At 35.1% G+C, this 12,289-nt stretch overlaps 1 protein-coding gene across 2 annotated transcripts in view; it reads left to right on the top strand.

The window, feature by feature from the left end:
* EML5 (EMAP like 5) overlaps positions 1-12,289 on the top strand; it is a 112,538-nt gene that overhangs the window by 50,263 nt on the left and 49,986 nt on the right. For both annotated transcript variants that reach the window (XM_054067287.1, XM_054067286.1), the window contains exons 14-19: positions 3,192-3,378; positions 5,118-5,223; positions 6,147-6,240; positions 8,312-8,412; positions 10,023-10,225; positions 11,327-11,438. In XM_054067287.1, coding sequence (XP_053923262.1) covers positions 3,192-3,378; positions 5,118-5,223; positions 6,147-6,240; positions 8,312-8,412; positions 10,023-10,225; positions 11,327-11,438 — 803 coding nt within the window. The remainder of the gene's footprint in view (positions 1-3,191; positions 3,379-5,117; positions 5,224-6,146; positions 6,241-8,311; positions 8,413-10,022; positions 10,226-11,326; positions 11,439-12,289) is intronic.

The raw sequence follows: 12,289 nt of genomic DNA, 5'->3' as shown, positions 1-12,289 counted from the left end.
ATGCAGACCTTGCTTTCCTCATTATTTTGTTTTTAGTTTCTTGTAAGATATCTTTTAAATTACTGCCGTGGCTTGTTTTCTCCATGTCAAGAATTTGTTTCTTTTTGTGCTTTTTCTGAGATTAGCTAATAATCTTGGTGCTAAATTGGCTTAATAGGAAGATGTAAGTGTTTTGGAACTGTGTAGCATGTTTTCAGGGTATGATCTTTTACACTGAAACATGCTTCTTTTCATCTCCTCTTGGACTGTCTAAGCCCATCACTTTATCCTCTGGCAAAAAGTTGCCCACATAGTCAGAGAGTTTGTAAACTGTCATACGGGAAAGACCAGATATGTTTAACTGAGTTACAAAATGTCTTTGTTGGATTTACTTGGTATTTTGGCAAAATATATTTTATTTTAATCTTAAACAACTGCTGTACACTTGTTCTTTTAATAACTGTAGGTAGTAAACTGAAATATAAACTTCTGATCATAAAAAGTTATAGATAGGAGTAATAAGGAATATTCTCCTGCATCCTAGATACATTTTGGATATTTTAGGTAGTCCTGTAATAAATGGCATTAATGTACTCAGTTTCAGTGTGCTTAACTATAGGGTATATAGAAGCTCCTATGACAAAAATTGGGAAAATTGTGAATTTCTGGGTTGCAGGTAGAAGTGTTTTTACTTTTATAGGTGACTGCTAGGCTTCTAATAAGTTGCTCAATGTCCAGTATTACCAGCATACATATTTTTATACCTGCTTTCAAAAATGTTCCTATTTAGGTGTGTATTTAGGATTTTTTTATTCTTCTTCACTTGTGAAGAAAATCGAGTATTTTTAACAGAGTGCAATGCAGACTGAAGCACAGGAAAATGACATCTGAACAACAATAGGTCCAGATATCTTCTTTGGTGCTGTGTCTGCTTTTATAACCCCTGCCCCTCACTGAATGTTGTCATGTCCTTAAACTGTTGATGTTGCATGCTGTGATAGGTTACGTTTGTGTTCTTTCATCATAGTTATTGTAGTTCATTGGGTGTTGTGTCCCTTTAAGAACCAGTGTCTGGGCATCAAGGAATGGTGCGGCAGGGCAAGGAGGCAGGCTTTGGGTCACACAGAAATCAGCTTCAAAATATCCACACCTGTTGCTGCTGGGGGAAGTTATTAGTGAAGGACAGGGTTGGAGGGAGCGTGAAGCGTGTCTGTCTACTTTGTATTGTGAGTCTACGTTGTCGGTTGCTTTTGGAAGAGCAGGGAGCAGACATACAGCTGCGGCTCAGACCTGGTGGAAGTTCTCTTTGCTTGCTTGTGATCCAGTGAGACCCAGCTTTGGACTTTAAAGTATCACAGACAATACAAAACTGAGAGAAGTGGCTGGTACATTGAGAGGGACCTGGACGGGCTAGAAAGCAGGACAAGGAGGAATCTCATTAACTTCAGAAAGACAAAAGCAGCGTTCTGCGTCTGGGGAGGAAGGACCTGGACCATCTGCTGGTCTGTTTAAAAACTCTGTGAGAGGATTTTAGCAATTTTCTCTAATCATTTATAAGCTGGCATAAGTACCATTGTGTGTTGTGTAGGTGAGCCAACAGAAATATAGTGTGTTCAAACCTGCTCCGGGTGTGTCTTGTGGTGTTTTGCAGTACTGCACAGTCTAGTGCTTGTGGACATGGATCTGTGGCTGGAGTTCTCAGAACAGAATTCATTAAGCTACGTTGCTTAACTGCCTCAAAGATCCATTACTTGGCCAGTGCATATGGTTGCACTGTGATCGCTTGAAGAGCTATATATAATTTTATGAAACAATCTTCTAACTGGGCTGCATAATTACATTTAAACCCTATGTCTCTTAAGTAGCAGTTACCTTAATGGTATCTCATTCATTTTGCGTATGACACTGTTATATATACAGATGAATCTTTGACTTACATGATAATTTGAAGAGCTGCTCTGTTGCAAAAGATCCTGCATTTCTTTCCTTCTTAAAATTACTTTGTTCTGATGGTACATGCTTTTAATTAAGCAAAGAAAGTAATATAATTAGAAGTTTAGATATTAGCAATTTCTGCTGGTTTGCAGTTGCTGATGGTGGAAGTTTAGTTATTTTGTTTGCCTAGAGTGACTTGCTGATTATCTTTAGGGTGTTTTTCCAACTAGTTAAATTAGAAGTTGGGTGCAAGAATACTGAGGTAGAGCATTTTGATCCCTAAATAAAGTTAATGCGTGGCCAATTCAAACACATTCAATGTGTTCAAACACATTCCCTCCCTGTAAACTGAACTATATATTTAGAAATGTAACAGGATTTTCCCTGCATCTTTGTAAAATAATTAAAACGTTGATTTAGTGAAGATTTGTAAGAATAGAAGGAAAGGGATGAGGTTAGCTGGAGAATTCTTAGCACAGAAACAGGATGTGTCAGGAGTCTATAGAGTGTTTTTTTATGTTAGAGGAAAGGAAGGAATGAATTTAAGTTACGCATTAAATCTTATCTCCATTGACTGCCAAGGACAGTGTTGTTAAAAATGGTAATTTAAAACTTGTTTGTTTATTTAATGTTTTGTAGATTACTGAGCCTCTTAAATTGCTTCTGAAAGTAGGACCCTAGCCTTTTTGAAAATGGCACCTTTGGTTTTTATGGAGTACTGGATCTTAATCACACCTATGAAGACATGTGTACATTATGATAGTGGATAGAGACCCTGGTTGGGAACTGGCATGCTCAGGACAGTTGCTGTGTCAGTACGGAAAGGAGACAGGTTTTCCTTCACAAAAGAAACTCATCTGGAAACTGTGTTCTCCACATTCTTGTGGAAACCTTTGCTGTCTGATTTTTGAGCAGTAAGAGATGTCCAAAGCATTAGTTTTGGTTATTTAATTTAATTACATGCATGCTTGAATTCTCCATGTGGCCTGGAAAAATTACTGGCTGTTCCTTCCTGCTCTAAAGTGATCGTGGAGAGTTAACTATTAAATAGCAGCCACTTTCAAACTAATGCTAGTAATCTTGATGTCTGAATAGTAAATGAAATTGATAAAATGGTGTTCCTTTGGGGAAAATATGTCCCTAGTCTTAAAACACCAGAACAATAATTTGTAAGTAATCTGAGTTTTAACATGTGCAAAATCCATCTTGCATAATTTTATCTCAGAAGTTTCAGTATATATGGTTATGACCTCGATAAACAAACTTTTTTTCTTTAGTTACAGAGGTTACGACTGTCGAAGCAATTTATTTTACACTCAGACCGGTGAAATTGTATACCATGTTGCAGCAGTGGGAGTGGTGTACAATCGACAGCAGAACACGCAGCGCTTTTATCTGGGTCATGATGATGACATTCTTTGCCTTGCTATTCACCCCTTAAAGGACTATGTGGCAACAGGCCAGGTAGGATGCATGTTTATCTGCAATAAGAATCTGAAGTTGATACTGAATTTAGAAAAGCGTGTTTTAGAGGAAGCAAGTCCAGTCTGCCTTTATTCAGGTGAAGGACAGCATTTCTGTTGCAGGTGGAATCATGTTAAAAAACTGCAACATAAGTGTGTTTTCAGGTTTTCATGTTGATTCTGATAAGAGTGTTTAGTTGGTATAACCTCTTTATTATTTAGCAATAGATTAATTTTCTTTTATTATTAAGCATTGTGTCGCTTCTTCTTGATAACAAATGGAGGAAATGTTCAATTAAAATATAGTTTTGTAATATCTTAGTTGTAGAGTTCGGTGTTTTATTATTACTTTCATTTATTACATTACCTATCATGAAGTTAGTGGTGCTGTTATTACATTCTGGCATTTCAAATTCATGCATTATGTTTTTGGTTATCATCAACAGACAACCTTTTATGTTTGTATATGCAACACAAGTATGTATGTTGCTAAAGTAGTTATAATAGTTCATCAGATCTTTCACCAGCCAGTAATTTTTGGTAATTTTTTTTCAGTCATGTTTTCTGACAGGTGTCTCTTCCCATAAATATTTATACACAACGATTGAATGTCTGATTTGATGTTTCAGGGTTTTTTAATGATTATCATAATTATTATAATTGTTATTATAATTGTTAATTGTTATATAATAAATTGGAGAATATGTGAAGTTTTTAATAAAAATATACTATAATGCCATTATTTTGTAAAAAAAGATTTGAGATTAACAGAAGTTTGCAGGTCAGTTTAGAGATTAAAGTCCTAAAAGTGAGAATTTATTTTGGAATATTAAAGACTATGAATGAAAATGAGCCTGAGTTTACTGTATTTTAAAATAATATGCTATTCTATACAACTCCATTGTATAGTGTCTTATATATACACGTTATATACTGTTGTATACAATGCTACCTGCAGAAATTAGGTAATGCAGTAATTAAATTCCCCTGGCAACATGGGTTCATATTTTCCTGATAGTGGCCATTATGAAAAGTTTGCAGACTTCACATATTAAGTTTGTTGCAGAACCAGATATAGATCCCAGTTTTGAGTCCTGCCTTTAGCCCTAAACACAGGAGAGTGCGGGTCTGGTTTTGCAGCCCATTTTTATGTTCTGAGGTGCAGAACCTTTGGAATAGCAAATAATCTCATAAATATTAAACTAAAAACACTTGTGCCTAATTGGAAAGAAGAGGCTGTATTCCATTTCTTACCAAGTTCGAACTACCTACATTAGTGCCAATGTAGTGGAGGTTATTCCATGTGTATTAATACATTGGAGTCTGCCTTGTAGGCACTTATAATGACATCAGAAAACAACAGAAGTCACCTTGATTTCTCAAACATAGAGTAGCTCACGTGCTAGCAATAAAATTAACCTTTTATTTTGAGACAGGAAATGACTGATAGAGAATTGATGGAATAAATATGCCACAGTGCAATCAATAAAGGGTGCTTTTTTCCCCCTCCCCATGAAAGGTCTTTAGTTAATTGTGCTCTATGTGCCTAAGTTCTTTGGAGGGAAGAAAGACCCAGTTGGGGAGTGGTATTTGTAAAGCAGGAGAAGGAATAACACTAGGAGAAGAGAAATAACACTAGGAAAAATTTGTCACGGTAATTTTTTTCAAAGTATTTATCAGTATTAGAATTTTAAACAACTGGGAAATGAAAAAAATGGTTATAAATATGTGTACTTTCAGGTTGGTCGAGATTCCTCAATACACATTTGGGATACAGAAACAATAAAACCACTCTCAGTATTAAAGGGCTATCATCAGTACGGTGTTTGTGCTGTTGATTTTTCAGGTAATAAGTATTTATTATTTATTTATATGCAATTTTCCTTTTCTGTATGAAAATACAAGCTAATCATTTCTAATGAACAACTGGAAACTCATTTACAGTGAAGATTGTGTATTTGATGTGTTCTCCAGTGATCAGTATCAAATGAGAGAAGCTGTTTTAAAATGATCATCCATTAAAAAGAGCTCCGGCAGAGGCTTGCACGTCAGGAAAAGCAGGAACAGATTCTGTGCAGTTCAACAGTTGATCTTATCACTTTGGAATTTCTTTTGGTTGTATGAGGCAGGCACACAGATCCTGAGTGTTGTGTCTGCATTACAACTGTGTAGGCAAATTTTTGAGCAAATTGATCAGGTCTGCACTTTCTTTTTTTTTTTTTAATTAAATCACTCAAGCCAGTTGGGTAGCACACAGATAAATTCAGGAAGTCCAGTTACAGAGTCCTTCTGGGCAGAAACCCAGATTCTCTCTCCATCTTGTAATAAAATAAGAGCCCATCAGTTAAATCTTCTGATATTTTAAGGATATTTTAAGGATATTTCATAATCTTTGTGGTATTACTTCAGTGCATTCCTGTGTAGAAACAAACATGGAGTAAACAGAAAATTGTCACAGTCAGCCTGTGATGAAGGGTTTTGGACAGCTATATCAGCAAGTAGCTGAACAAGTGATATGACACAGACACAGAGGATCTAAGTGCAGTGTCTAGACAGGGTAACTTGAGGTCCTAAACTCCATCCAACTGAGCACTCAAGTTTAAAAGCAAACAGACAGATATGCCTCTAAGCCCACATCATACAATTATTTAACTGCTTGTACATTCTTCTTATAACATTTGTGAAGTTATAATATTTTTAATATGATTTCTTATTATTGCAACATAATGCTGTCTATCTGCTCTCTTAATCATAAATTTATTTTTCTAGCGGATGGGAAACGATTGGCTTCTGTTGGAATAGATGACAATCACACTATTGTATTCTGGGATTGGAAGAAAGGGGAAAAGCTTTCAGCAGTTAGGTAGGAATTTAACTTTGTTTCAAATTTTGTACCTAGATTTAATTTTGAGTTAAGAGAAAGAAAATATATTAATTAAAGAATAATAGTTCTTTGAAAAACTTAGCAGTTTCTATTACTTAAGTGATACAGGCGATAACATTTAGCACAGCGATAGCATTAGCAATAATATTTAACACATTTAACGTTAGCGATAACTTTTAACACATTTAAGAGTTTCTTTGAAAGAAAAATCTGAAGCTCTGATAGAGTCCACAAAAATTATTACAGCTCAACTGGTGGAGAAAGAAGACATAGAAGGCAAAGTTTATATATGTTTATTTGATGTGTTCTGAAATAATTTCTTTAAAACTTACCCCATGCCCTTCTGTTGGCCCTCTCAGAGATGGTGACATATGCTGTGCTTTTCCGTATTACTTCTAAGATCTTTTCCTTCAGAGGTCACTTTCTTGGGATGATAGTTTGTAGTTGTTTTGCTTGATTCTCTTTTCTTCACCTTCTTTCCTTTTCCTCTCTGAGTCCTGAGCAGCCTGAGCTAACTTTGAAGTTAGCTCTGCTTTGAATAGGAAATTCTAAATAACCTTCAAAGGTTAAATATTTTGGAATTTTTTTTGACTCTGCACAGATTATTTCATTTAGAGTTTTAATCTGCAAGATAGAATATTATTTCATTTAGATTTTTAATGTACAAGATAGAATATTGTTTCTAATGTTGAGTAATGTTTTTGAAACCTTTGATTTTGCTTTACACTGAGTAGTAATGTGAGTGGGCTTTTCCCCACTCTGTCTGGATTCATTACATATACTTTAAATACTGTTTTAGGTAGGCTTGAAAGGGATTTATTATTCTCTGCAGATACAGTTTTAAAAGGTATTACATTCCTTTTTTCCATTAAATTACATTTTATCAATTTGTTGCTTTTCAATGACGCTCGTTTTCTTTTTAAACGTACTTTGAGTTTCTTATCCACTGAGGAATGAAAATGCTGAATAGATGATGTAGATAAAGAAGAGCACTCCCTTCCCAGTTATTTGTTAGGAGCCCATGAGCTTGGTTACTATGAAGATGCTGGTTTGGACCTTTCGTTTGTCTATGCATCATGTGATTCCAATCCTCTCACCTTCCCCCTCGTGCCCCGCTCCCCCCCCCGGGCCCCGCTCTCTGAACCCATGTATCTTAATTCTTTTTTTAAAATCAAATTTAAACCAGTTTATAGTGGATTTAGTTTCTGGAATGTTTTTTCCTCCTACCTAGTTAGAGGAATTTAATAGAATTTTTGGGAGGAGCATTTATACTTTTGAGGATTTCAGTGTGAGTTTGGAAAGAAACTGATGCATCCTTTTTGCTACTAATTCATTCAATGACAGCAAACAGCAGAAGGTAAAATATTATTGCCACTCATGAACAAGAGCAAAAGAGATCAGAGGCTTTTCTGCATTTTAAAGGGGGAAAAAAACAACACATTTCTTCCCTTGCATAGATAGCAAAACCAGAGGAAAGCTGGTTTTCAAATTACAGGACTGAAGCAAGGCAGTGTTTTTATAAAAGGATAGTAGGAAATCTGTAACAGGCAACAGGTTTTAATGTTTTTAGAAACAGCTGAAATATTCATAAAATTGATATAGCAGCATATGTTTTATTCCAACAAGAAAAATAGAAAAATCAATTAAAAGGTGCATGAGAATGGCAATTTATTTTCAAAACGAGACTGCTAAAAAAGATTTACAGCTATGCACCTTTATGTTTCATTATGAGCTGTCAGAGATCTGAATGTCACGTACCTAAACTTTTAATGCAAATGTACATTCTTTTGCAAAGAAAATGCCTTCTAGTGAGTTTTTGAAGTAATGTAATTTCTCACCTGCTTTGAAGGGTAATGAAAATACAACAGGGCTTACTGTGTTACTTCTTAGGCTTTCTTCCTTCTGATAGTAAACTATTGTTAATGAATTGGAACTAAGTGTTAGCAAGGTACAGAAAGTATAGGTTAGCAAAAAATAAACCCGAATGAAAACCTATTTAAAAATATGAATAGTTACATTTTTATTTAAAATATTTTGCTTTGCATTTCAGGGGAAGCAAGGATAAGATTTTTGTTGTTAAGGTTAATCCTTTTATGCCTGATAAATTGATTACTGTTGGAATCAAGCACTTGAAATTCTGGCGTAGAGCAGGTAAGGAAACTTTTCAGAATTGCAGCACTTTCTGTTACTTAAAGGATAAATATTGCATCTCTTATAGTATGTTTCATGCATTAAAGGTGAATGTTTTCTCTGCACATCTCTAAGTTAGCTTTGCCTTAGTAGGCATAATGATAATTGACATTATGGTAGTAGGGGTAATTCTTGTAAGAATTTGCCATGAAGCTAGAGCTACACAAGTCGATTTTCTACTGTCTGTTTTTATATCTGATAATACTATAGCACATCTGAAAGTGTTACAGAGCTGCTGTAAAATCATAGAACAAATTTTGGGAGAAGGACCTTTAGAACATGTATGCTAAAATGAGGCACAAATATAAACCAATTGAAGTTTATAAATACCCACATACAATAATTCAGACAAGGTGCTTCAAGGGGATTGATGTGCCAGTTGAGACCTGTTTATTCAGATTCGTCTGTTGAACTTGATGATTGAAAACCAACATAAAGTGGCTTGCTTTATCTGCTTGAAAAATCTTGAAGAGCGAAAAATCCGTTCCCTGATATTAGTATAAACTTCGTTTATGTAAAGACACGTGTGCTACAGGAGACTAGCTTATCTGCTAAGAATGTTCTAATTATTCATGCAGAATCTTCTCACAGGAGTCTCTAATAAAGATTAATTGTGGAGAGAAAAGTCTGTAACAGAAAAAAAAAATTACACTGATTATCTCAGGTCTAGCTCCGACAGAAATTAATCAAGACTACCTTGAGGGCAAACTATTGAAGTCAATATAAATTCTTGATTTTAACAATTGAATTTGCTACCTGTAGAAACAACAAAGTGTGTCAGGATATTTACTGAATGAATTCCTATACATTTTTCACAAAAATCTTAACTAAATCTGCACTAGAGCAGGTGCACTTGATATGAGAAGTGACATCAAAGTATGCTTTGGACTAGTACCAATGGCACAGAAGTGCAGAGACCTTGCCTCTCAGTAGGAGAACAGTATGAAGTGTCAGATCCTGAGAACAGTATGAAGTGTCAGATCCTGTGTTGTACAACATGAAGTTTCCCTGAGGACTGCGAAAATGCAAATCTGACTTTCTAGCCACAAGTTACTTTGTGTTATACCTGTCAAATGATTTTCGATATGGTATTTTAAAGACTTCTAAAATTTGTGTAGCTATAACATTTCTGTTACTCAAAGGCCAATATAGGAAGCCTTTAAAATAAAACTAGAAATCTTCTCATTGAAAACACATTATGAAAAAGATGGGATGTCAAGATTTAAACACTTTTTTTTTCTTTCAAGTTAATTCCATTAGGAACTTCTATGAATTGTTTAGTAGATGTTACGTTTTTCGTTTAGATGCAGGCTTACAGATGCACTTTATCTTTGTATGTCTGTGTGGGTATGTGCACATACTGAAATCATGATTCAAGTAGTAAGTTTTTTTCTTGAAAGATGCCAAATAGTACAAAAATTTCATTTTGTGAGAACTCTTCTCAGGCTCAGTTCTTTTGGGAGCATGGGTGAACTAGAAAAAAAAGGACTTGTTGCTCTGGATAAAATTGTATAGTTTTTGGAAAAAAAATCTTAGCAAACATTTGATGACTTGTTCTTGGTTTGAACCAGGTGGAGGACTAATTGGGAGAAAGGGCTGCATAGGTGCATTGGGAAGAACTGACACAATGATGTGTGCGGTATATGGCTGGACTGAAGAGATGGCGTTCTCTGGAACTTCCACGGGGGATGTGTGTATTTGGAGAGATGTGTTTCTCATAAAAACTGTCAAAGCACATGATGGTCCTGTGTTCAGCATGCACGCATTGGAAAAAGTAAATAAAACTGCTCAATGTTTTTTGATGTCTGGACAAAACGTCTGTGAAGTTAGGCCTTTCCCAAACTCTGAAGTCGATGGCTTTATATCCATTAAAGAAATACCTTGTGAGGTCCAGATTCAAGATTTTATGCATGTCTCTAATTCTTATGTAGTATGATGTTTATCAAACCTGTGTAGTCCATTGACATCCTTGTAACTTTCATGAGCTCTTACTGAGGCAATAATAGTAACTTCTAGTAAGTAAAAGTACTTACTGATTTAAGCATCCATAAGTTTAATGGAATATGTAAGTAGTGAGAGAGGAAGATCATACTTTACTACTTTGTGCTCTAATTATCATCTATTGGTAGAAGCATTCAGTCTGCAGCTAGTAAGTACTCGGTCCTGATTCTCAACTTCTTTTGACTCAGGAGAACCTCTAAGTGTGTGCTTAAATGTAAATAGATGTTACAGTTAGATTACTTGTATTCCTGAAGTTATACGTGTTTGTCTTTTTCCTGATTAGACCAGGTTACTCCACCTTCTAATATTTGAGTTACAGTATAATTGCTTTTGGCAAAGCATCTATTTTTTTTCCATATTGTAGGAGTTAAGTTCTCTGAAGGGAAGTACTAATGGCTTCAGTTTTAAGTAAACCTCTTGCTTCATTAAATAGCTGTAAATACTTTTTGAAGACAGAATGGCACAAATATGCATGTATTTGGACGACTTAAACGCTGATCGAATTTTTGCGAGTGGTACTAAGTTTAGCTTGGAGTAATGAGGAGAAACACCAAAGGGCTATTGAAGCTAAATATAAAGAAAAATATTTCAATGTGTCACATTATTTTTCTAGTATAATTGAAGCTTATTGGTTAGGACTTCAGCCTGTGTACATTGATTGTACAGAACTGCACGGCCCTTGTCAGGAGTATTCAGTCATTTTGTTGCTCCTGATCTTTTCATCTCTAACATGTAGTTATGTACATTGTAGTGTTGTATGTTATCCATTTTCAATTTTGGCAGAAATTACTGAAAAATTAAGGAAAGAGAACAACTGATTATAACTTGTGATATATTTCTGCCCCCCCTCCCCCCCACCTCCCTGTCCACCCAGGGATTTGTCACTGGAGGAAAGGATGGGGTAGTAGCTCTCTGGGACGATACCTTTGAACGTTGTCTCAAAACCTATGCCATCAAAAGGGCTGCTTTGGCCCCTGGGTCTAAAGGTAACACAAACTTTATATTCTTCTTTTTGTTCTATTTCAAATACTTTCTTTAGAAAACTGTTTTTGTGGAATTGTTTTCCCCAGTAGGGGGAAATCTGCATTTAACATAAGAAATACTAAAAATCATGCTTTTAAAGTTTTACTGATTATAAATAACTCATATTTCTGTTGGGAGGGGACTGGTATGTCATAGTATCTGTTTGCACATTTGTTGGTTTCAGATCACAATATTTACCTTATATTCTGCCTGGAGTCATTGATTTAACCTGGAGTCTCTTACCACCCAGGTGATTTTTTTTTTTTTTTTTGAGGGGGGTAAAGTGGCAACCAAAATGTCTGTTATATGTCAAATCATGAAGTATTTTTGTCTGATTTTACTTGCTTTGAAGGAGGAGTGGAATTCAGAATTGAAGTTAGTATTGTAAGATAATAGTGCATTTTAGGACTTACTTTTCTGTCAATGCATATATTTAAGAACCTTTTAATTCCTGTTATTTCTATTTTTTCTGTTTAGTTTTGATCTTGGTGCTGCTTTACAATCTTCCCTATTTGACATTCCACATAGCCATTTCTTCTTCAGCTGCCCCTAAAATTACATTAATATGGTTTGATTTTCAAAAATCAGGAATGTAAACACCCTAAAACTTTCTACTACGGAGTATTTCAGTCTCATATCTGTTTAATTAAAAGACAGATTTGAAGGTACCATAAAAGGTAGCAATATAGTTGTATAGTTGATACTTCACATGTACATTTTTTCACTACGATTGCTGGTGACTGAGGCTGATTAAACTTCAGAGATACTCAACTGATAAGAAAGATTAGTCTTGACTCGATAATTGCTAAATTCT

This window comes from Cuculus canorus, chromosome 5 (genome assembly GCF_017976375.1).
Source record: "Cuculus canorus isolate bCucCan1 chromosome 5, bCucCan1.pri, whole genome shotgun sequence".
In the NCBI taxonomy this organism is placed as follows: domain Eukaryota; kingdom Metazoa; phylum Chordata; class Aves; order Cuculiformes; family Cuculidae; genus Cuculus; species Cuculus canorus.
Note: the sequence above shows the minus strand (reverse complement) of the source record. Positions and strands in the feature narration are given on the sequence as shown.